The sequence below is a fragment of the Danio rerio genome, chromosome 12, assembly GCF_049306965.1.
Source record: "Danio rerio strain Tuebingen ecotype United States chromosome 12, GRCz12tu, whole genome shotgun sequence".
Lineage (NCBI taxonomy): Eukaryota > Metazoa > Chordata > Actinopteri > Cypriniformes > Danionidae > Danio > Danio rerio.
The window spans coordinates 6905815-6932850 of record NC_133187.1 but is presented as its reverse complement, the minus strand read 5'-3'; the positions used below and the strand labels follow the sequence as shown (position 1 = coordinate 6932850).

Sequence of the window (27036 nt, the reverse complement as noted above, 5' to 3'; positions counted from 1 at the left end):
TCATTGCATTTGTCAAGGGCATTTGCGATTAGTTTCCCCAACCATATTGCAATGCGTCTGTTATTATAAATTGCTTTCTTTGGGCTGTGCTTTTCCTGACAACAGCATTTAAGAGGTCGTCTGGGTTATTTTTCAGAGCTCAATGACCTGGACTTCAAGAGCCAACACATTACTCATGATTTCAAAGATCAAGTCTAATTCCCGAAGCCCTAAAACATTAAAAAGCCCTGAAAGATCTGATTTAAAGCTGTTTCTCGGTTTCTACAAAATACAGCTACAGAATGAATCAGCGGCTCCTGAAGCATTGTCCAGGTCATTGGGTTATTCCTGATCTCACCTGGAGGAAGTAATAATGTTGAGCTTCAGGACTGAATCTCACTCTCGTTTGCACTATAAGAAGGTATTGTTAAATACCACCTACGGAATTTCTGGTTTGCTGAAAATAATTCTGACTCATGCAGCATTTTTTTTTAAGCACAAATGAAAAACACATTTATAGTAATGTGTTTACTACGGAAGGTCACAGGGCCAGGTAATCCGGAGGGTTTAAAAGCAGAAATGTGAAACTCTTACATAACGGCATAATGAAAGTGAATATAATTAACTCTGTAAAAGATATTTTGAATATGCAACATTCTTGTTTTTAAATTGACCTGCTTTTTTGGCTATACACAACAGCTTGTTAATGAAAATATCATATCAGCCTATCACAAAGCAGCAACACAATATGTTTAACAGGGTCAAAATGAGGCGGAGGTGGTATCACGATAATGAAATCTTTGCTACTTGAAACAAACACGTTTTGCATTCTTGTTATCTTATCAAGTAACATTGTCTTATTTAGAAAGGCTAACAATGTGATTAAATACATGAGCAGTGTTTGAGCATCACTCGGTGTCTGTCGGTAACTTTGATTGCCTGCCTGATTTTTTGGCAAAATTTAAAGGTACAACATTTGATAGAGGTTGCCACCTTGGAATTCTCAGTGAGGAAAAACCCTGTATATCAGGGGTCTCAAACTGCCGGCCGGCCTTCCTTCTCCCGTCGGCCTGCAACTGATGTCAAAAATATTATAAGATTTGGACCACCAAAAATATATATTTTTGATCCACTATCAATTGTTGTGCAGTCGCATCTAGCCACTTGTGGTAAAACCCCCACCTAGTCGACATTTAAAGTACTGCATTCAGATTAGTTTTACTTTTTAATATCTCCCAATGTACGGCCGAGGGTAAAATGCATGTGTTTTAATTCTGAGGTTCATTTACACTTTTATATATGTTCGTAAGGGCTCTATTTTCACTAAAGCTCTATTTGAGTAAATTTTCAAGGGTCGTTTTGATTATAATCGGTTTTATACCACTTGTATTTTGTTGTAACTGGTCTCATTTAATAGATTGTAAATCATACTGCTAATTGAATTGGACTTATTAAAGTATATGTGAATATACAAACTCTTTCTCTCTTAGTTGTAGTGTCTGCTGTTCTTACGCTATTGGGACAATACAATTGGTTGGGACAGAATAATAATAATTATGGCTATTATTGGTAGTAATTTCATAGCAGATTAAACTACCTCTTCAATATGTACAGCATGAAAAAGCTTCAGTTTTGACTGCATATACTCTGTGGAAGAATGCCTGAGTGTGTCAAAGGCTCGGCCACACAAAACAACCACAGATATATTTCCCTTTTATACTAAGTTGTGTCACGCCATAGTGCATTTGCTATTTATTTGTGGGACTTTAAGTGGAAAAAATAAACGCTTTACTAGCAGTTAAACATTTAAGCAAACCATCTGTGCAAGGATAAAGTATGAGCCTCCTCGATTCGGCCTCTTTACTTTCTCTTTACTTTTACTCTTTACTCCTTTACTTTCAAACTGTAAAGAAACGGTGGAAACTCACTTCACTGATGACATCCAGTAGCTATACGTATTTAATTTTGTTTGTTAAGTGCAAAGATTTGTTTCAAAACTATTTCTAAATTCAGTTCTAATTTCCAGCAAATTAATAAATGAACAATAATAACAAAGTGTGGTAAAAAAAAACGAAGCTATATCCAAACACACGTCCTATTCTTATGTCCCATATATTGATGCATACTGTACGTCTCCAAACCAGACAGGTGGACAAATCTAAACTTGTTTTTATTAAAACAAATATAGATGTGCAGATAATAAGTAATACTGCTAATAATGATAATGACATTATAATAAAAATGTAAATTGTCATGAATTGAAAAAAGCCCCCCGAGATGAAGCATGGAGGTTTATATATTTATGTAGTAAATAATAATTTTTGTAACACTTTAATCCTTTATTTTTTCATATATAAAGATATTTGTGTATTGCTGTACATCCTGTGTGTATTAAACGTTTGAGCCTGCATAGGCTCATAACTAACGCGCTCTGCGCTGGACTTTAGACCAGCTTTTACTTGGTCAATGGTGCGCAGTATTATTATCCTTCATCGACCAGCACACCCATGAGTGCACAGTAGCACAAAATGGATTTGCTATTTAAAAAACGTTGTGCAAAATATGAAAATTAGTTTTGCACTGGTCTAAAAATGGCAACAAATTGCACTAAACACTTCTTGAGCCTTATTGCGCCGTGTGTATGATAGAGCCCTAATAGTGCAAATTGACTGCACTCAAATGACCTTGTACTTTGTGCAATGGATAAACTGGAAGTAATATATCAGCTGTATGTCGCTGTGTATATCATCTTTTTCTTGACCGTATTAGACTTGAGTGCCAAAAATTCAGACATTAAAATAAAAATGATAGAGAGTTTTCCATGCCACTCGCACAATGGAAACAACAGTGTAATAAAAGTATGAGATATTTACTGTTACATAATCCCTACTGATCTACCATTTAAAGTACATCGTCCCCTCTTCCCACCCTTTGCCCCAAATTCTTTTATTACTACCATAAGGGCCAAACAGATCTGATGGAAAAATCTGACTTCCTGACCCATGTTGCTTCAAGTAGAGCAGTGCAGTGTGGGAAATCCTGCCAACTCCATCACTTCTCAAGTATGTCTGGGATAAAGCCCAGACATAGCGAGATGCCATAGACACAAGGGTAACAGAGTTCAATAGAGACCGTCCACTTTTTAAGCAGCCTTGGTTTCAGAAGTGCTTTTCCCATTCACTTTCTTCTTAAGCATTTCAACAAAATCATCCATAAAGATTTCTAAACCAGAGTGCAGAGAGTCTTGATTAAATCACTGGGAATGTGTGGTCATTGCTGAGCTCCTTTAAAGCAATTCTCATCACCATGGTAACAGGAGCTTTTATGATTGGTGGATCTCGGTTTGGGATTATAGTGTGCATTAGGTGCCGCCTATTTATATTTTTCAGTTAAGAAATCAATATTTGGTAGAATAACCCCGGTCTTCGATTACAACAATTGAAACTTTGTTAGGATACAATGATTTGTAGGATTTGGGTGACACTTTACAATAAGGTTGCATCAGTTAATGCCAGTTAATGTACAGTTGAAGTCAGAATTATTCGCTACCCTGAATTATTAGCCTGTTTAAGGGAGAGAAGATTTTTTTCAGCTCATTTCTAATAATAATAACAACTCATTTCTAATAACTTATTTACGCTGTTTCAGCCTCGCTGCAAATTCAGCACCATGGGAGGCAGTGCATTCTCTTTCCGTGCTCCCAAACTGTGGAATGCTCTTTCCACTAACATTAGGAATACCGGTTCATTGGACACTTTTACAAAGCTACTTAAAACTCATCTTTTTAGGTCTGTTTTTAATTTGTGATATCTTTTATTCTTACTGTGTTTTTTATTGTATTTTTCTTTATTTTTTGTTGTTTTTACTTTCTTGTAAGCGCCTTGGGTTTTAAAAAAGTGCGTTTTAAATAAAATATATTATTATTATTATCTTTGCCATGATGACAGTAAATTATATTTTACTAGATATTTTTTAAGATACTAGTAGTCAGCTTAAAGTGACATTTAAAGGCTTAACTAGGTTAATTAGGCTAACTAGGCAGGTTAGGGTAATTAGGCAAGTTATTGTATAACGATGGTTTGTTCTTTAGACAATCGGAAAGAAATTGCTTAAAGGCGCTAATAATTTTGTCCTTAAAATAACTTTTAAAAAGTTAAAAACTGCTTTTATTCTAGCCGAAATAAAACAAATAATACTTTCTCCAGAAAAACAAAATATTATCAGACATACTGTGAAAATTTCCTTGCTCTGTTAAACATCATTTGGGAAATATTAAAAAAAGAAGAAAAACATTCAAAGGGGGGCTAATACTTCTGAATTTCAACTATGTACAAACATGAATAAACAATGAACAATACATTTATTACGGTACTTGTTAACATTAGTATTGGAAATACAGTTGTTTACTGTTAGTTCATGTTAACTCACGATGCATTATTCAATGTTAACAAGCATGAATGTGGATTTTAATTTTCCACTCTTTTTGGTGGAAAGAGTACTGAAAATAACTCATACTTAAGTAAAAGTACCATTCCTTGCCTAAAAATTAGGGGTGACAAAATTAATTGTTTCTTTGGTGCACTGCTATGCAGACGTGGACAATTTGGTATTGCTTCAGTAATAATCATAACCGGTTATTATGTACTGATGTCATTTATCTCGTATGCGCGATGTCACGGTAGCTTACTTTGGCGAGGGAGGTGATTACGAGAATTTAAAACTGCGTTTGAAATTCACTGCGTGTGTGTTTGCTGGACAGTCTTTCACTGACACTTACAGCAGAAGCCCCTGTTTCACTGTTATGGAGAAACTGAAAGTAAACTCCATTTCTTTGCCTGCTTCAAGGCAACAGTGTGAATACGCCCTAATACTCTTAAACATGTGTTGCCGGATTAAGACCTGCAATTGACAATGGGCTTTTAGCTGTCTGCATCTCTCAAACACATCTCACACTTTATTATATACTTAATTTATATTACACTAGGTCTATTTAAATCATAAATTCATATGTCTACAATGTTGATAAAGTAATTTAAATATAATTGCATGAAATGAAAACCGTATGCCAAATATTCAACAAAATGCACTGTAAAAAATGCTGGGTTCCACACAATCGATATGTAAAGGAATTAAGTTAACTGATTAGTTATTACACATTTAAGTGGATTAAACATAAAACAACAATTTAGTTGTCCCCCTAAAATATCAAAAATTTGGTAGTTTCAGCTCATTTTAAATAATTAGTTTAAACAAATGGCAAACATAATTTTTGTGGAAAAAGGGATTGTGTGCCATATTTAATATGATGTGTGTAAATCTGGCAATTAAAAGATTAGTTTGTGTATTATATACATTAACGTATAATAGTTGTCTTTCTTTATGGCTGAAATACAATGTCTTTTCAGAAAACTGACAGCTCTGATTGCGTAGTGGGTCAATTGGCAGTAAGCAGGATCACATAAACCAAAACAATAGCAGACAGAACCCACTTTTCAAAGTAGAATAGCATTGTTTTTCAGAAGAAGTCCCGATTCCTTGATCTCTGCAAACGTATTACGGTATTTTTATGCTTTAGAGTCAGAACCATCATGCAGCACTGTTAAAAATATACAAGCTGAAGTAATATAAATGACAAAAGCATATGCCATGGATTGCATCAGCTGTCTGTTTTTAAGGTTTCAGACTAATTTCCCTAAGAAAATGAATTGAGTTTTTATTTTGAGTCTTCAGGAAAGCTTTTCAGACTTTATAAATTTCCTGGTTTATATGCTATGGCTTCAGTTTTGTTTTTCTGTGAATAGAATTATTGCAGCGAATTCGCTGGGAAGGTTTTTCATTGTGTGTGTTTTCCAGCTTTCCCACAGTGCTGTCAATGATCCCTAAAACACTGCTTTAAAATGTTGAAAAGTTCTTTAATTAGGTCTCTGAGATGTGCCTGGTACTTTAAGGGCTGTAAAATTATTTTAAGAAGCTGCTGAGAAAAAAGGTTTGATCAATATGCTGCAGAAAATAAAAATACTATTTAAAAAAACAAAAAAATTATATTAAAGTTTTAAATACTTCCAGCATTAGAATCAATGTTATTTTCATAAACAAAAATATTAAATCTATAGGCCTCTATAGACCATTTCAATGTGGCCATGTCATTGACCCATGAACATTTCCTGCTTTCAATAAAACCGCTGTCATAGCATTATTTATCAATATGTGGCTCTTAGATTCTCTGTATAGAATTTAAAAATGTAAAACAGGAAAAACATTGGGACCATTGTTTTTGTTTACATCCCTCAAAATAGTCTGTAACCTATAAAATTTTATATCTGAATGCAAAAATGTCAAAGTCAATTTTAAAAACAGTCATTGAAATATAATAATAATTAGCAAGAAAAAAAAATTATTTATTTATTTATTTTCAGAATTAATAAGCACTCTTGTTCAACACACTTACCTGTAAGTTTAAAACAGCCTGAAGAACTCAATTAGTTTGATCAGGTGTGTTTAATTAAGGTTGGAACTAAACTCTGCAGAGCTGAAGCCCTCCAGGAACCAAGTTTGACACTTGTAGATTATAGCTTCTGACCGTCGATTTCAATTACTTTTTGGTTAATTGCCCAGCCCTACAAAACCATCAATATAAGAAACTGAACAAAAATCATAAAATATAAATATAAATAAATGTAAAAATACAAATCTATTTAAAAAAAAAAAAACCCTGAAAGTGTTCAAATTAAGATATAAATCGTGAGTGATACTGGCAAACAAAAAAAGAAAAAATCTGTAATACTGTACTGTATCTTCATATTGAAGAAACTAATTGCTATGACCACAAATATATGCTTTCAAAACAATCTTTTTCAGTTTTAGGGCCTTGAACATTATCTTAAATATTATGATGTTGAAAGAGTGAACTTTTCAAGCAAAGGTCATTATCAAACATTTAAAGAGAATGCTGACAGAAAACAGAAACTCAATTTCCTTTCACCTCGCGTCTTTGTCCTCGTGTTCCCCTGGAGGACATTATCATCAAGCGACCATTTGGTTTCATTTTTAAAAAATGAAAAGCTATTTGCTGTAATTTCCTACTTCAAATGGGTTTCATGAGAGTCATCAATTAAAGAGCCGTAGAACTGTAAACTGGAACATCATGCTGAGTGTTTTCTGCGTGCTGCTGACCGTCTCCACGCTCGACTGCAAAATATATCATAGCAAAAGTTTGCTTCAGCTTGCAGAGTTGGAAACAGCATTGAAAGTGCCAAGAAAGTTGGCAGTGCAGTACATCCCACTCAGTTGGATCAGAAGGTCTGGATGTGGAGATAATGGCTAATACTGTGGCTGGATTACTGCTTTAGCTACACATTTCTTTTAGCGTACACTAACAGTTGAAATCAGTAAAGATTAACTTTTTTGTTTATAAAATAAGTGTCTAATACTCACCAAGGCTGGAAGCTTGTTAATTTTAAAAGTAAATGTTTCTATATATGTATTTGAATATAGTTCATGGACATTTTGTGGCATTAAGGTTGTTACTCAATGAATCCCAAATTTCAGTCTGTAATTTTCGTACGTAAATTTGTCCTCATGTTATGTCATATTGACACACTGCCTTCAAAACTTTGGTCCATCACTAAAAAAAATTCTAACCAGGTTCGATTTTTCCCAATTTTTGCATCCGAAGAAGTACTTTAAGAGGTGTTTTGACAGTTCAGAACCAGCATACAAGCAAAAAGCTAAATACAGAATGCACAGTGAATAAAATAAAGTCAAAATTTCGAAAACAGTTGAGAACGCATGACTGAATTTAGTAGCTACATGTCCATCCACCTATTTTTATGCACATTTTGAATTAAAAAAAAAGACAGTTGAAGATGCACATCAATTTTGAAAATGCACATGAAAAAACTTGCACATAACTGAGTAGGATAAACTTTTTATTCAATAAGATGCACATAAACTTTGATGGAAACACTTTTACTGAACAAATTCCAGTATGCGCATTTAAAAAGGTCATGTGATGATAAGAATGTGTGCGAATGGATAAACCAGCAGGCTGAGCACACTGTAAAACATCTGTTTTGGTCATTCTAAAATGCCTTAACCATTTCAGTATTAGTGCTATTATATGTTTAATGACCTCCAGAATCAAGTGCGTCTGTGCTTCGCGTCTCATGCCTTCAAACGCCACTGCGCATTTACTGCGATTCTGAATTGTCTTCTGAGACACAAGTGATTTATTAAATGAAGAAAACACTCACGCAGCTTCTCCTACTGCTGCAAATTAAATTTGTACTATTAATATTTGGCGCCAGTTAGTCAGGAAGGGACGATTTTGTTCGCTTTGACTCGTTGGATGGAAACACTGCTTTATTCTCATGTCTTTTATGCTATACTAGTCAACTTAATTGGCGTTTCTGGATGGTAACATAGCTAGTGACTGATGCATCTCTGCCTTGCTGCTGCTTGGTGTGTGTGTGTGTGTGTGTGTGTGTGTGTCTATACATTTAACGTACAGCCCATATTATGATAGAAAGCAGGTCTGCTTTCATTCCATTGCTTCGAAACCTCAACACCGCCGTCATCTATTACATAGTCCAAGGTACTGCCAGTCTGTTCAGGATTGTTTACATGCATGAATGTGTGAAGTATCACAAGCATGTATCAAAATTTCACTGATTTCCTGAAATAAACTTTGTATTTGGGGATAATCATGAAGCAGTTTTGTTTATGTGATGAATTTTGCACATATGAATATGAAAAAAAAAAACATTCGGAAATTTCGGACTTCAGTGTGAAGTACTAAAGGAGTAAGAGCGTTTTTTTAGATATAACCGCTATAACCGTATAATTTGCGAATATGTCGCCAGGGGCACAAAGGGACAGGATGCAAACGAACAGAAATATACAGCTGTAAATACTCTTTTAAATGAAGATGAAATAATGAAACAAATCATTATAATTCCTCCATTAATCATTAAAACCTAAGTTTTATTATCAATGTAAACTTAAGTGAAAGGAGGATTCATTTTGGAAAGTAAAATTAAAGAAATAAAATACAACTAAAATGAAAGTACAAACATACATACAAATAAGTAGAGCTAAATAAATAAATAAAGCAGTGATTTAGCCTCAATATAGAGAGAGATGTACAGTGTTTGGTATTTTAAAGTGATAGGACTAAGACAGTCAGTAAATAAGCTTTTTCGTTTACGTTTTTATTTACAGTTTTCATTTACATTTTTGTTGTTGATTATATTTCATCTCATTTATTGTCTAAATTATTGTACACGAATAATAAATGAGTAATTAAATAGGCCTAAATAAATATTTATTTAAAGGTATTACAAGTGGAAGGTTTAGTTGATTCTGAAGGTCTGTCGAATGTTTTCAGGGGCTAAAGGAAGGCATTTTTTAATCATACTACTATTTGTCTGCAATGTGCTGTTTTCAGAAATGCATTTTTCTAAAAGAAATATGCTAATAATTACTAATAATCATAAGTAAAATAGCAAAAGCAATCATCAACACTATCAAAACATTGCAGCTCTACACTGTAATGTGTAATAAATATTTCTATAACAGAATTTGTGAGACAGAGGGTGGCACAGTGGCTCAGTGGTTAGCACTGTTGCCTCACAGCAAGAAGGTCGCTGGTGGAGTCCTGGCATTCCTGTGTGGAGTTTGCATGTTCTCCCCGTGTTTTCTTGGGTTCCCTCGGGGGGCTCCGTTTTCCCCCTCAGTCCAAAGACATGCGCTATAGGTGAATTGGATGAACTAAATTGGCCGTAGTGTAATAGTGTGAATGAATGTGTATGGGTGTTTCCCAGTTATGAGTTGTTGTTGGAAAGGCATTCGCTGTGTAAAACATATGCTGGAATAGTTGGTGGTTCATTCTGCTGCGGTGACCTCTGATAAATACAGAAATAAGTCGAAAAATGAATGATTTTTGTAAGACATTATTTGAAGTCTAATTGAGAGCTATCTTTAAACAGTCTATTAGGATTACTAACCATTTATAGTATTCTGATTGGTTACAGTTACTGGTAAGATTTAAATACTTACACAAAAGTCAACATGGATGTAGTTAACATGGTATTTATGAAAAATATTTAATAGAAAGTCTTTGTTTATGCTGCAGTGATTCATTTAATCTATTGTCATAGTCAAGTGTACTGTGTCAAGTCAAATGAATAAATCTGAAAAGTTCTAAATTGTTTCTCTTAAAACTTAAAAATGGGAGGTCAGCAGCAAAATTGGCCTGTTTAATCAAACTACCAAAGAAAGACAGAAAGAAGTTGGAAAATTGTCATGTTTTTGTCCCAAAAATGTCAGATTTCTGATTAATGCCTCCGTTGGGAGCAACTGGTCTATCATTCTGTGCTGTCAGCTATTGATAAGAGTGGTTTGGTTGCCGCATCTGATCTGACATGACTGCAAAAATAATAAAATACATCCAGATGGTGCTTTAAAAATGCTCAGTGGAACAATAGCTATGTTTCCATCCAAAGATGTGAATTTAATTAAAGCGCAAAACTGGAATATCGCATGAAAGAAAAGCCAATACAGCAACGTTTCCATCTAATGAGTAAAAGAGAACAAAATTGACTAATTTACTACAATTGACTAGAACTTCTTCTATGTTAGGCTGCTTTGATGCAATCTACATTGTAAAAGTGCTATAGAAATAAAGAAGAATTGACCAAATATCAAAAATAAAAATGGGATTTGCTGTGGTAGGAGAAATTGCTTGAATCTTTTTTTTTTATTTAATGAATTGCTTGCACCTCAGAAAATGATGCCAACACACATTAAATGTGTGGTGGTGTTTGAAGGCATAAGAGCACAGACGCTCTTGACAATTCTGGAGGTAATTAAAGGTCCTATGAAGTGCTTTGAAATATAAATTTTTATTGCATAAGAGGGTGGGACATAGGATAGCTCCTCCCCTATTTTAAAAACAGCCAATAGCATTTTGTTATATTACCGCTCCGCTAAAGCACATCAAAATGAAAAGCAAATGAGAAGTGTCTTGAAGTGGGCGGTGCATGTCAGATACTAGAGAGCATTTGATTGGTTATGATGCGAGGAGAAAGTGAAGTTTGAGATGACGTGAAAACCGCTGTGTTTAAATGTAAAGTATTATTATAAAGTAGTATATTCATCAAAACCTGGAAATGTTCCTTTGACCTCATAAATATGTCATCATATTGATAAAAACTCTTGTTGATCAGTTTTAAACCTTTGATCATGAACTTGTATGTTAAATATATTAATTAGATTTACATATTTACAGAAATTAGATCTGTTTACTGCTCGTTAGAGTAGGCTTTGTGTGTCAGAAAAGCAAGGGATTATACTATACCTGTCGACATTGGAATATAAAAATATGGGACACGCCCCCCAACAACTATTACAATGATAGAGAGGAAATTAAATAAATACATAACAAACATTAGAAATGTGGAAATAAAATAAAAGGTTTAGCCTATTAAAATCAATTTATTGATCACATCTGTATTATTATATGTGTTAAAGGGTTAAAAGTGTGTTCAAAAAGGGTTAAAAGTGTGTGTTTTTTTACTTTAATTAATCTGCGATTCCTCTGTGTACCACTAGAAATAAGACCTAGAAGTATCACCTAGAAGGTATGCTGTATACCCGTACCACAGTTTGAGAGCTACTAATATAAACAATTTGAACATTTTTGGGTAGACGCCGGCAGCTAGCTCTCTGCAGCTCTCACATGGTCACCCACTGAAGCTAAGAGGGACTGCATCTTGTCAGAACTTGGATGGGAGATCACATAGGTTGCTGTTGGAAGTGGAGTTAGGGAGACCAGCAGGGGTCACTCAACCTGCGCTCTTCGTGGGTCCTAACGCCCCAGTATGTTGATGGGGACTCTATGCTGCTCAGTGAGTGCCGTCTTCCGTATGCGACATTAAACCGAGGTCTTTACTCTTTCTGGGCATTAAAAATCCTAGGATCTACTTTGAAAAAGAGTAAGGGTTTTATCCTGACATCCTGGCCAAATTTCCTGTCCATCATGGTTTCCCAACCATCAACATATTATAATTGGCTCACTTTGTCTCCTCTCCACCCATTAGCTGGTGTGCGGTCTGGCGCAATATGGCTGCCGTTGCTTCATCCAGGTGGATGCTGCACACTGGTGATGGATGAGGAGATTCCCTTCAAAAATGTGTAAAGCGCTTTGAGTGTCCAGAAAAGTGCTATATGAATGTAAGGAATTATTATTATTTTAAATTGAGGCTCTAAAATAATTCAAACCAAACACTAAAGCATGAAATACATTTAGACGTACAGAACTAATGCTATTATCGACAGATTTGGCAATGACATTTGTGGTTACATTTACTTCAGAAGATGCTAATAATCATCCATGTGGAACTGAAACAGCTGTTATGTCTAACAGACGGATGCATATGGTGACAGATTCCCAAAGAGATGAAAAACCCAGCGAGAGAGAGAAATGATGGAGATGCAGAGAGAGCAGATCAAAACCCTGTTTTCATGGCGTTTTAGCCGGGGCAGTAAACCGCAGCAGGAGACCAGCAGAGACCCAGCATGAAGACGTCTCATTAGTCACTTTAGCCACAGTTTCAGGGCATGATCGTGGCCATCCGTTCTGCCTTTTAAACATGACTGTGAGGAATTGATCTCATCAGTCTTTGTTCCCAAAATATGTATGGTAAAAAAGAAAGCACTGTGTGGAACTGCTAATACAAGTTGATTTTCATCTAAAATGCTGATTTTTTTTTTCTTATGGAAAAGTTTGCAAGTAAGTTTTAGAGATATTAGTTTATTAAAAAGCTTTTTATTGTAAAATATTTTAGATAATTTATTACTGCACATATAAAATCACACCATCCTTAGGAAATAATTTTAATATGAGGATCTGTGGTTCATGAAACATTGCTATGAAATTTGAAACAGTGGTGCTTCATCATTATTATTAATATTATCATAATAATTAGTGTGTGTGTGCACTGTTAAAAGCTATAAGTTTGCTTTACTAATTCAAAGTGAGTAAACTCATTGCTTTTAAAGCCATTAATTATTTATTATAGTGTAAACCCATTGCTTTAAATTAAGTAAATTAAATTTGTGCATAAATATAAAAAATAAGTTAAAAGTGCAGTATGTGATCTGCCAATATGCTAACTGTTAGCATAATAGCTTTAAAAACACAATCCCTCCCCTGCCGTCCAAAGCTATGCTTCCTAATATCACAAATACGCACAGTAAAGATGACAGTAGACAACCCACTAGATCATGTCATTCACCAGTTAGAAAACTTAATAGTACTTTATAACATAACAAGAGGGTGTATAGCATGCACAGATAGTGTTTCTTCCCACACCGTTAAACTTTCGGTGAACGGTTAATGTGACTTAAGTTTTTATACATTTTCTTTTACAGCATAAATGCTGTAATTAAAATATAATCAGTTAAATAGACTTCAGCATTTTTTGTTTACATGCACCGTCAAGGTCAGCAGGCTAGTGCAGAAACTCCAATATGAAATAAATGTTGATGTTTTAAAGACATGGTGCAGAAAAATGTAATTTAATGCAGCGCTTCTTGTGCATTCTGAGACCCCTTTATATCATATATCTATCAGGCAGTGAAGATAGTTGATTTTTAAAGAAAACAGACATAAAACGCTGCGATTTTGTAATGGCATATCCGCTTGTTAAGTGTGACGTCACGCGAAGCGGCTTCCAGGTCCAAGCGCTCTATTCAACTGAATGGGGAGACTCATGAAATGGTAATAATAAACGTTTACAAAGCGATTTAATGCTTTAGAAAATCACGATGGCAGTATATATGTCCATGCCTAATATCCGATGGCCAGAAAGTGATACATTTTTTTAGAAATTGTTAAATTTTTGGTATTTGTTATGCAGCAAGCCCAGAGATTGTTGTGTACACTACGATTTTATATAAAATTAACTTTAATGTTTGATAGGAAAAAACGTGATCATAAACGAATGATTTCTCCACTCAAATGAATGGCGGCTTGGACCCAGAAGCAGTATACATACGTCACAAACACGTCACCACTTAACAAGCGGATAGTTTACCGGAAGCGTTTGACACAGGTTACTGAAAAATTAAAAGTCTTTCTGCATATACCCTATTCTGAACAAAAAACTTTCTAGCTTGTTTTCAGCTATTTCAGACCAAATACTCAGAGTAGCAGTAGACAATATAGGGAGGGCGTCACAGGTCGTCATTGTTCAAAAAGGAAACAATGTGAATATATAACCAACTTCACCTCAGTAAAGCAAGCTAGGCGAATAGCGCTATTTACTTGTAATGTATTTGTACTTGTATTTACTTGTTTTGTTGTTAAACTAAATAAAAATGTACTTTATAGATGCTGTTAAAGGTCCCTTATTAAACTGAAAATAGTCACGTCAATTGTTCGCCAGAAGATTTCAGTGGCTAAACGACAATTTTGTGTATTATAACCCATTCGTAACACAACACAATCTACACCAGCTTTGCGCGACTAAAATAGTTTTAAAACATAACATTACCTTTCTAAAAGAAATACTTTAGTCATGGTGTCGTCCTTCCTCCAGCGTGCAAAAGAAGCTTAGTCCCTTTATTATTCCGGGGTCGCCACAGCAGAATGAACCAGCAGTATTGATTCAGGATTTGAAAAAGTTTTGATTCAGCATTAATTTTACTCTGTCGTGTACACGTGAATGTGCGTGCATCTGTTTGTTTGAATAGGGTGCGCAGGTGTACAAATCTACATTTGTTGAAAGACAGTTTGGGTTACTTATTACAATTATGGGAATTATTGGCAATGGGTTTACTCACTTTCTTAAAGTAAAGTAACAAACCGCTTATTACACTTTGTGCGTTAAAACTGTTACACATTATTACAGAAAATTCGGGATACTATTTTAATAATAATAATAATAATAATTTATTAAGCATATACATATACGGATAAAAACTGATGAAATAATAAACTGATTAAAACTGTGATTAAAAAACAATCATAAAATGAAAAAATATTTCCAGAAAAAACAATAATAGTAATAGTAATAGATTATAACTAATGATGAAAACTCAGCTTTACATAAACATTACAGTTTAAATCACAACAAAAAAGGGAAAGAAAATGTCTTTGCTGTATTTTGGATCAATAAATAAACCTTGCAGGGCATAAGAGACAAGTCTTTAAACATAAAAGAAGTCTTTATAATTCAAAACTTTGTGTTTATGTACAATAACTCAGTTTAGGTAATTCATCTTTAATTTCAGCGCAGAGTTAATAAAGACACAGCACATCTGGGGCTTGAAAGATTTCATAGTGAATTAATTGCAAAAAAAAAAAAAAAGAAGAAACAAATGAACAGGGAGGGATTTCCCTGCCAGCTCTGTAATAATATGTTGTACCACGCTTGGAAACGCTGTGAAAAGCTACATTCTATTTGTGATATGGTATTATGTCAGCCCAGCAGATTGTAAACACTAGTTATGAATGGCCTTCAGGCGTATAACATTCAAAAACAAAGCATTTTTAATACACTGATGTAATTTTAATTAACAAGGACGTCCCAAGGCTTTCATTTAATTTCATTAATTTTCCAATAAATTCCCAGTTTCATTTTCTACATTTGCTCTCTAAATCAGCACTTCTGCTCCTAAAGGGAAACTACATAAACGGTCAAATTAGCTTACATCTGAATCTGCATAATTAACAAGTTGTGCACTTTCTAGTGGATCATCTTTACACAGGTTTATGGGAAGAAGCACATGCAAATTAGAGATTTTGTTAATAACCAATATCCAAAGAAAGATTGAAAGTCGTTTTCTTTATTAATGAAATCGGGGATTTGGCGATGCATACATTTATTCACCTGACAAGCGTCACATTCAACACCTGTGGTGTAAAATGTACAGTGGCATATTTTCTGTGTTTTAAAACTATTTTAGTCATGCAAATCTGGTTGTTACGAATGGGTTATATGCACAGAAATGTTGTTAAGCCACTGAAATCTCTGTAAACGATTGATGTGACTGTTTAGTTTCATAAGGGTCCTTTTTCAGCGTGATACAAGGTTCAGCTTAATGTTTTAAGTTAGTTTCATGCAAGTTGAAATTCCTTAAGGTTAATTAAGCTTACTTTGATTCAACTTCAGTATTTAAGGCAGCACTTAATTTTTATAAGAATATTTTTTGAGTCTTTGAGAAACATTATTAAGTCTAGTGTGCATTACTTTCCCCCACCAGACTAATTAACCTCATATAGCAATGACACATGAAAGTAAATCTCACATTTGTCACAGAACAACATGCCTTAAAGATGAACAGAGGCGGTCCAGAGATTATTTTTATTAATGTGAACTGTTATGACAGTGGACGATGTGGTATATTGCTTGTAATAATTGGCATATTTCTTACATATACTGCATGGTGCATTTACAGATGCTGCATAGTAGAAAATTTCTGCATAATGTATCTTGAATGAATGAGAAGTAATACATTCCTGGTGAACTGGCACTCACCTTCCAGTTGTCTGGCCTTATTTTATGGTGAATAGTACATCATCACTGAGATAACTTTGAATAATTTTTTATCACCATTAAATTTATTTGATCTGATAATATGACCATAATTTCAATTAAAATTATGATCAAATTATTGGTAACACTTTAAGTAACAATTTCCTTCTTGCTTTTATTAAGATCATAACTGGTTATTAGCACTTATAAATTATGATCATATTTTACATCACTAATCCTACCCAGTATCTAAACCTTAACTAAAAACTAAAGCCTTAATAGTAATAAGCAGCTAATATTTAGTTTGTTGAACTAAACGTATTGATTAATGATTTAATAGCGTAAATTGTACATTAAAATAAAGAGAGGCCAACTTATTAAAGTTCAATAACTTAAATTACTTGAAATAAAACAAATAATAAGATATAAAATAAATACTAAATAATTATTTGGGGGAAAAAAAGGCTCATTGTTTCCATTGAGATATGTTTGTGATAAAGTACAACGGGTTAGAATGAGCGGCAAAGACTTTTAAGGATTGTATTTGCTTCTGTACAAGTCATAAGCTGATCTGATTTTTAAAAATATTTGATAATCCTCAAATGAGATCCACCACAGTTGATATTAGCACTTGAACTATAAACAATACAGCAATGACAGCCCATTCCCATGAAGCACAATCACATTCCCACTTTATTTTCCATCAAATAACAAGACAAAAATAGCAGAAATTGTTAAACCTTTTCTCAGTGACACTTAAAAAAAGTCATTTTCTTTTAACGAAGGTCAACCTTGTTTCTTTCAAAGACAGGAATCCATGTTTATTGCTGTAAGGAAGTACTGTTTATCACTATGCTTTAGTTAGCTGAATGGCTCTTCTCAGAAAACACACAATGATTTATACAGTACAGTAGAGTGGCTCACCTCCTCCAGCACATCAGCCAGCTTGCTGAGGATTTCTTCTTGGAGGCCCTGGAATGTGGGAACGCTGAGGAAAAAAAAGATGAACAGCAAGTCTGAGGTTTTGTGAGGAAACAAAGCTGCTGTTGCTTCTGTCTTGGTCAGAAAACATTTATACAGCATGACCACAGAAAAACAACAAGTGTTAGGATTCACAAGAATTGGTTATAAATGCTTTTAGTAATATCAGAAATAAGCGTTTAGGTTTCTTATATACAGTGCTGCTCAACATAAATGAGAACATATTTTTTTATCCATTTCTCAGTGAATATACTTTTTATATTTTGGTGAATTTGAACAAAATAGATTATATGTTATTAATCTATCGGATATATTCATTAAAATAATATTTTAGTCACGGAACATATTCAGAAATAGAAAAATAATACATTTAAATTCATACGAAATATTGAAAAAAAAAATGTCAACAAATTTTTTTTTACATTTTGCAGTTTTACTTTTTTTTAGAATGTTAATATTTTTCCCTAACATAAATTTGGGTGTACTAAATTTTGGGAAGTTATCAGTGGTTATTTTGTTACATTTGCTTCAGATTTGGCTTCAGTACTGTCTAATCTAATGTATATGCACAAGTATAACGTTTAAAGCTGCCTATAGCAAATAATAATTTAAATAAGAGATTCTTGAGGGGTGCACATCGTATATATATTGAGCATTGTATATGTAGGTTGTTTTCACATGACGTCATTAAAATCATTGATGCAAAATTCAGATGGAGGGCAGGAAGTTCAGATGGAGGGCAGGAAGTGATTCTTCTATATAGGAATCGCTAACAGAACATCAAAATGTTTCAGTTTTATGTTGTTTATAAGTTTTAATCGGCTAAAATAAGAAATGCCAAACAGCTTTTATAGACTTCCAAACGTTTATGCTCATAAAGGGGTGGGGGGTCAAGAAACTGGCTGAAAAACGGAAGAAAAGGCAGCATGTAATAAACATTTATTCAATACATCCATGTGTACCATACAAACTTTTTTTTGAACGCGATAATTCGTTTGACAGCAACAATAAATATTATATACAGGCCCCAGCTATGTGTATTAAATGTTAGTGTGTTAAACAAACGCCACCACACTTATTCAATATCCAGGAGATTAAATAATGTGCCCTGCAATGTAATTGCTGTAGTGAAATCTCAGATTTCTTTTGCAATAATCCATGTCTTTTCTGGCGTTTTGGTTGAATAAACAACCGTGACGTTAATGTCTATATGCACAGCAGTGGTGAATATTTTTTGATAGTAAGTTCATCGACAGAACAAAAATGAAATGCTAACCTTGTGACAAAACTAGATGGTTATTAATGTGGAGAACTTTCCCCCCCTTACAAAAATAAATAAATAACAATATAGACTATGTGTCCACGCTTTTGCATGCTTTCATCTGTTATTTCATGATGGAGGATATCCGCATGGGGAAAAACTATAGTAATTTATAATAAGCATGTTTTTGAAGCACATAGTAAAGTGTATAATGTGTACAACTCTTATTAATTAATAATTGTTAATTAATGCTTCAGAATACTGTAGTATAGTAAACTGATGAATTGTAATAAATACTGTAACAGTAGTGTAAAATCTGCTGCATTGTGATAGTATATAATTATAGCCTATTAAACTGAAGCCTATTAAATAACTTAATACTACAATTGTGTTGTACCACAGCATATAAGTACTATGACAGTTTAATTAGGATCTATAGTAAGCTTCCAAAACACTATAGTATTTACTGTAGTGTTTTTTCATGTAACGTAATAGCTTATGTACACTGTAAAAAATAAATCCGTAAAATTTACTGTAAAAAAACGGCAGCTGTGGTTGCCAGTACTTTACAGTTAAAAATACGGTACAAACCGTAAAAGTAATTTTTCATTTTTACGGTTAATTACCATATTTTATTAATTTATAGAGGTAATATGTCTGTATTTTGAATGATCAACATCTACACATCTTTTGTTTCACAGTTAGACACGTTAGCACACCCACATTCAGGTGGTGATGAAAGTTACATAATGAGCCAATGCTCATCACAATCAACTTCTCCCACAAGCAGAAAAGAGTATCAGCGTTTAGAAAGTGCACAGTGTCATCCACACAGCTACTAAACACCAGTATGGTAACACGCATAGAATTAAAGTCATGAAATAAACATTGATTATCAACATTAGATGTAACATAAATCTCTAATGTACATTACTGAGGGGGAAACAACTAAAAAAGATCCATATTAATGTCAACAAAATGCTTAAAAAGTGATGTGCCATGCAGGGAATTCTGGGAAAGTCAATTTACGGTTATTCACCGTATATATTAAGGAAACATACTGTTAACCAGGTTACGGATTTGTACTGTAGCATTTTTACATTTTTTTACCGTTGAAATCATGGCCATTTTTTACAGTGTACGTCCTCGATGACAGGCAAATATATTTTAGTTCAGTGGAAAACTCAACCCTCCGCGTGAATAAATAATAAATAAGAATAATACCCAACATATGTGGTTATTATTTTATTTATATGTCTTTTGTATAAATTGCAAAAAAAAAAAAAAAAAAAGATTTTACTTCTTCCCCTTCATCTAAATGTTGTGTACCACCAGAACCACATGATGGAAAACAACCTATAGTTTTTTTTGAGGGGGAAGTGTCTATGCATGACAGGTAAATGAGCAGGTTAATGCAAAGAGAGAGAGAGAGTCATCACTTATGCAATCTCAGAAACAATGCTTCAGGTTGAGGTGTGGGTGGACTTCTCATGAGTTTTCATGGAAAAAAGAGCTGCCAATCACTTTAAATAGCTAAGAAAACCAGTCAGCCAGAAAGACCCTGACTGGAGGAACTCTCTATAGACTTTCAGTACTCAGTAATATAAAAGTTTTAAATCGGCCAGGGAACATTAAATCGCCTCTGTTCTTTTTCCAAATAACACCTTTCACGTAGTTTCTGATTGTTAAATGTCTACGAAGCATCAAAGAGCAATGGTAAATTTAGTTAGTCTTTCAAAAGAACAAATCCGATTCTGAAAGACCTGAAATGAGTCGTTAAACATACAAAGGTTTGTTATTCATTGGCATAATTACACTTCATTGGATGCCTACAGTATGAACAACGTCTAGTTTGACTGTAAAAAAGACTGTAATTGTAGCTGAGACTGGAAAAGTTTGATTTGTGTGGTCAGCATATCAAGATGACTCCATTTTTAATTTTTAAAAGAGATCCATTTTGAATGATTCTCTAAATGGAGACACAGAATTATACAAATATTCATGATCCTGAAGCTAAGTTACTACTAATGTAGATTTACTGTAAGCTTGCACTCTATATATAGACCATTTTGAAATCTGACTTTTGGCATCACACACGTCACCATAAAAAGTCATAGGGCCCTATCATACACCCGGCGCAGTGTGGCGCAGGGCGTGGCGCAGTAGTCGTTTTAAGGCGTTGCGCTACGCTGTTTAAATAGCAAATGCATTAGCACTCATTTTTGCGCCCATAGGCGTTCTGGTCTAAAAAGGAAGGCGTTCTAATTTTGAGAATATATATATATATATATATATATATATATATATATATATATATATATATGATATAATAAGAATAGATATAAAATATAAATATAAAGGATTAAAATATTACAAAACATGTTATTTTCTAGCCTACATAAATATGAAAAACCACTGCTTTTATGTCTTCATCTCGGGAGGCTTTTTCAGTTCATACATAACAATTTGCTTTTTTATAATGTTATTATTATTATTAGCAGTATTATTTATTATATCCATATATATATTTGTTTTATTAAAAACAAGCTTAGATTTGCCCACCTGTCAGGTTTTAGACCATATGGGGCACAGCATGTGTTTTAGGATATAACTCAGGTTTATGAGCACATTTTGCTATTATTGTTCATTTATTCGTTTGCTGGAAATTAGAACTGAATTTAGAAATAGTTTTGAAACGAATATTTGCGCTTAACAAACAAAAGTATTTATTTATAGACTAATTGATGTCTTTGCGTAAAGGTTTTCCTGTCCAAGAGCGAAAGTGAAAGTGATCGATTATCTCTCATTCTCACGCAGTAGATGCTCTGTTTAACAGTTTTCTGTTAAAAAAACTGTTAACTGTTTGCTTGTGAAATGCTCATTTTTTCCACTTAGACTTACTTTGCGTCCTGTAAATAGCGAGTGCGCTCTTGGCGCGACGCAGCTGACTCTTAAAGGGAATGGGAGATGAGATTCTAATTGGTTTATTCTCAAAACACACCTATAACTCATTAAGAAAATAAACTCAACCCTTTTAGATCATGCGCCATGGCGCAAAGCGGATTTTTCCGTCCGTAAATTAGCAAAAATGCGTTCTGACAAGCCTTGAAAGCGTTTGCGCCCTGCGTTTTGCGCTCTACGCATGGATCGTCAAAATAGAGCCCATAGTGTTTTATCAGAAGACTTGAATTTGACTGCTTGAATTGATGCTTTTTATGATGTAAAGGTGTTAATGAACTTTTTGGAACTTTTATATTTTTGGCTTGAGGGTAATGAACTTTAAATGAAGAAGCATGAATATCAGGGTTCTTAAATATATATCCCTATCCAGTGTTTCCTCTAGAATTTTTTCCTGCTGTGGCGGCAGGCCTTTTTATTTATTTATTTATTTATTTTTTACACAGATCTACCAACCTGTGGCGTTATTTTGATGACGTGTGCGCAGTATTAAAAGTCCAGATGGCATTTATGCAATAGCCTACAAGCATGCAAATCTCTGTGCTTGCGCGCCGATTTCTTCTGTTCGTTCACAAAACTTCTTGCATGCCCCCTCAAATATAAGCCGCTTCAAGAACGCGCAGATCATCTCGTGCGCTCTCAAATAAACACTGCTGAAGTGTGTTTTAGTGCGTTTATGTAACGAGTATGTCTCCAGCTTTTATTAGATTTGCTAGGAATATTTATGAATGTCTTCAATAGACCAGCAGAGCAGCATTGATGTACCCTGAAGTAAAGTGAAACGGCTATACGTCTTTTGCTGGCCTTACACATCAAGCACCTGTCAGTCAGCCAGTCAGTCAGCACGCAACCTTAAAAGGTTAAACAAATGACGCACATCACTATGGTTAAAGAAAAGTTTGTGCTGTTATTATTCACTTACCCTTTAATACGATTTAGTGCGATTATCACCCGCTATTAAAAAAAATGTTTTGAATGAAAAGCTGTAATGTAGCCGTGGCGGTATGAATTTTGGCGTGGTGCCTCGCCATGGAAGAATGAATGTAGCGGAAACCATGCCTGTTGGTGTGGTTGATATAGCAAAAATAATGCATCACATTTTTTTTTCCAGGATAATCACAATTCTGTTACAATTCTTTCAAATGTTTTGTTGTTTTATTAACATCAATGAATTTTTACAAATTAGGGACATCATCAGAGTGAGCAAATATTGAACGAAAACAAATTTGGGGATGAATGATCCCTTAACAAGTGGCAGCATGTTGAGTCTAATTAGTCTGTTGGCCCTTTAAAACCAGCACAAATGTAGATACAGTAACCAAATGTGTTTATATATAAATCTTGTATGGTTTCAGTGTGATGGATTTGTTGCTCACCACTCCACCACCAGTATGCAGCATCCACATTGATGATGCGACGGGAGCCACAGGACAATAGCACCAGTGCACTCTTTACAAGAAGTGTCATGGGATTTTTTTTTTATTATCTCAGAGAGTCAGGACCTAGGTTAACAGTCTCACCCAAAAAACACACTCACTTGACACTATAGTGTCCCCTTCACTATACTGGGGCATTAGGACTCACACAGACCACAGGTTGAGTGCCCCCTGCTGGCCCCATTAACTTCCCATGTGGTCTTCCATCCAGGCTCAGCCCAGCTTAGCTTTAATGAGTAACCGGTCTTGGGGAAAAAAAGTGGAGCCACATTTGCTGTTAATGTTTAACCGGCAAGGCTTTAAAACAAATGAAACTAAGATACGTTAGTCAATATGATCAAGTCTCACGACTGTAACTCTATGACTGAGTTAATATTGGATGTGAAGTCATGTCATGTTGTACAATAACTGATATTAAGACAGAGGTGCCAGTATTGCAATGGCTCATGCACGATACAACGATATTTCTTTAAAAGCAGATCAAGGAGAACTTTTAATCGTCGCTGTCAAAAATTACCATATCACACACCCTTACCTCGAAGATGAATGAAAATGGTATAGGTTTGAAACTATGCGAGGATGAGGACATAATATTATAGTAATCTGACAAATTGAATTGAAAACTATGACGAATGATATCTTTATATTAGAGATACCTAAACTGATATTTTTTTATTGAAATATCTCTAGTCTCTATTGAATTGATACAGTAAAAGTAACGCAATCTTTACTGTTCAAATCATTGGATTTAAAAGCTGAAATAGACATATGGTAATGGACATTTGGTTTGCATTACACATAAGTCCAATCATAACCAATCAGCAAAGAGTAGGGGTGGGGTTTAGACAGACCAGATTCTTAGACTAATCATTTCAGACAGGTTAATCAGTGATGCTGCAATGTACAGTGTGAGAAAATGTATATGTTTTATCATTATTATTATTATTATTAATATTATTATTAATTGGATGGATGTATATCCAATTATTTGACAACTCTCAAACAAAACCTAGCCATTTTTTAAACACCATAATAGAGCCACTTTAAAGTGATCATAAAATCAAACTTGACTCTCTTTGTGTGCACTTCCTAATCTTACCCCTAATTGCTCTGCCTCTTGAAATATTCATTTTTAGCTGATGTTATTTCATCCAGTTCATTATGAAACTGACTATAGCATTGGAACATAATAAAGGCTAAATATGTGTAAAATGCATTTGCATTTTTAATGTGCCAGTAATATAGCACTCACAGACAGCTGCAGCACACTAAATGTACTTCGACATTTCAGTCACGAGTGAATACGGATTTTGTCATCTTCATTTAACATCTGAAAATCCTTAGAGGATATAGCACAAATTAAGTCTATTTCTGCAGTCACTTTCTCTATGAAGAGTGCCAACATACTGCTTCCAAAAGCAACACTTTTTTCTCGCTCAACAAACACAGGCCTCTTAAATTTCCTTTAAAAGCTGAGTCCATTTCCGTTACTTATCATCAGTCAAACACTTTCCAGTAGAGCTGGTTTGGGGCCTCTAGGAAAATCTAAAAGAATCTCATTGAAATATTATATTGTTTTTTTTTTCTCACCAGATGCTTTGGAAATGTAGGATTTTCTGATGGATGAATAAAAAAAAGAGGTACAAATCATGATCCTCTTCATTCAAGAGTTCAGTTTTATGTACAAAACAGTAGCATTGTTTTCTTCTTTCTGAACTGTTTATTAGCTGTCCGTTAGCTGGAGGGAAACATGGCAATTCACTCAATCATTTTATTCATATTTGCTTTTGCCTGATGTCATTTTCCGAAATGTGCATCTACTATTACTTTCCGTAGGGCAAATGTGAATCAATCAATTTCTCATTTTACATGCTTACAACTCAAACTGTAGTTCGCAGAATTCTTTGATTACTTCTTTTCTGGGAGAATAAAAATGCTGCGTCTTCATGACACAAATCTCCCATTCATTCACATGCCAAAGGTGCTCTGCTGGATTAAGATCTGGTGACTGTGGAGGACATCTGAGTTTAGTGAACTCTCTGTCATGTTCAAAAAACTAGTGTGACATTATGTACAATGACGAAGTGCTTTTTTTAACCCTCATTTGCAAGTCGCTTCTGATAAAAGCTTCTGCTAAATCAATCGTTGTAGATCTAAAGACATGGACATGGTCAACAACAATAACCTGGTGTATAAATGATGGTTCTAAGGGTTAAAAAAATACCCCTAACAGCATTTCACCACCAGCACCAACATCAACCATTGATTAAAGGCAGGATGAGTCCATGCTTTTCATGTCAAATTCTGGCTCTGCCATCTAAATGTTGCAGAACAAATCGAGACTCATAATCATGACGTTTTTGGTATGGGTCAGTACGGTCAACAGATTTGGATTTCTCTTCCAGTGCATTCTGTACCTATTACCTAGTACTTCATACTAGCTCAGATTTTTATTTCTAATTACGTATTATTATTATCATCTCAGGTGGTGTTCTAAGAAAGCGGTGCCATTATTACCAACACATACAGTAACATACACACTGCTGATACCTGATGGTCTGAGAAAGCGCAATAAACAAGCAGCTTAACACTAGAACTATTCAGTTTGGCAATTTAATAGCTTTGTTGAAAAAAAAACACCATTAATTCCCTGACTTTTCCAAAATATGTGTATATTTCTTTCTAACACTGTTATTTTATTAACATTACAAAAGAGCTACATTTTTTTTTAAGTATTTTTACCTTTTATCAAAATGACCACAAGCATTTTAGTGTCTGCTACTTTTCTTGAAGCTTTGACTGTAAATATGACATGACAATATGGCATCGGTCAGAATGATAATTCTTGTAATTTTACAGTTCTGGTAGTTCCAGTATTAATTGTTACTAACATTTTCAGCCAACTTTTTTCTATCACTAGTTGTATTATTTTACATTTCAAATTGTGCCAATTGAAAACCGGAACCATACAAGGGTTTTTGGGCAATTCATAAAATGAAAAATTTCCCAGTAGCACAATGGAGGGATTTAAAGGTCACCTGAGCGTTCTTTAAAGATATGGCTGTGCACTTATTTGTGAAAGCTATTTGAATTGAAATGATGGTGCAGGTGTTGCATTAGAAAATCTGATAAGGTTAATCTGTTTATCCAGAAATTCTTAATCCAGAGTCTCTCAAAGAAAATACCTCATGTATGGCTGCTCCCAGTTTTAGGGGCTGTCTATGTTACTAATGCTTTGATGCAATGGCTACTGTAAATCTGCTTCCATCCAAAACAAGGTCTAGTGCGGTACTTGTGATATGTAAAAACTTACGAACAACTGAAACCATAATGTATCGCGAAAGGATGAGAAAAAAAATCACTTTATTTTGATGGTCCCTTTCTCATTAGAGTATCATTACATTAGTTTTAGGGTATGTTTAATTTGACAAGTAGCCAACTTGGAAAGCTAATAGTCATAACTATTTCTGTTGGTAAAGCAGTATCAGCAACTATTAGAACTACTGAGAAAACCCACATATCTATAATACCCTGGAATTCCAAAAAAAAAAAAAAAAAAAAAAAAAAAAAAAAAAAATATATATATATATATATATATATATATATATATATATATTGTATATATATATTGTATATATATATATATATATATATATATATATATATATATATATATGTATGTATATATATATATGTATGTGTATATATATATTTATTTATATATATGCATGTGTATATGTGTGTATATATATATATATATATATATATATATATATATATATATATATATATTTATTTATATATATGCATGTGTATATGTGTGTGTATATATATATATATATATATATATATATATATATATATATATATATATATATATATA

At 33.9% G+C, this 27036-nt stretch overlaps 1 protein-coding gene across 3 annotated transcripts in view; it reads right to left on the bottom strand.

Annotated features, from left to right (window-relative positions):
* prkg1 (protein kinase cGMP-dependent 1) overlaps positions 1-27036 on the bottom strand; it is a 248018-nt gene that overhangs the window by 64930 nt on the left and 156052 nt on the right. For all 3 annotated transcript variants that reach the window (XM_073918140.1, XM_073918139.1, XM_073918141.1), the window contains exon 5: positions 17442-17505. In XM_073918140.1, the coding sequence (XP_073774241.1) occupies positions 17442-17505 (64 nt within the window). The remainder of the gene's footprint in view (positions 1-17441; positions 17506-27036) is intronic.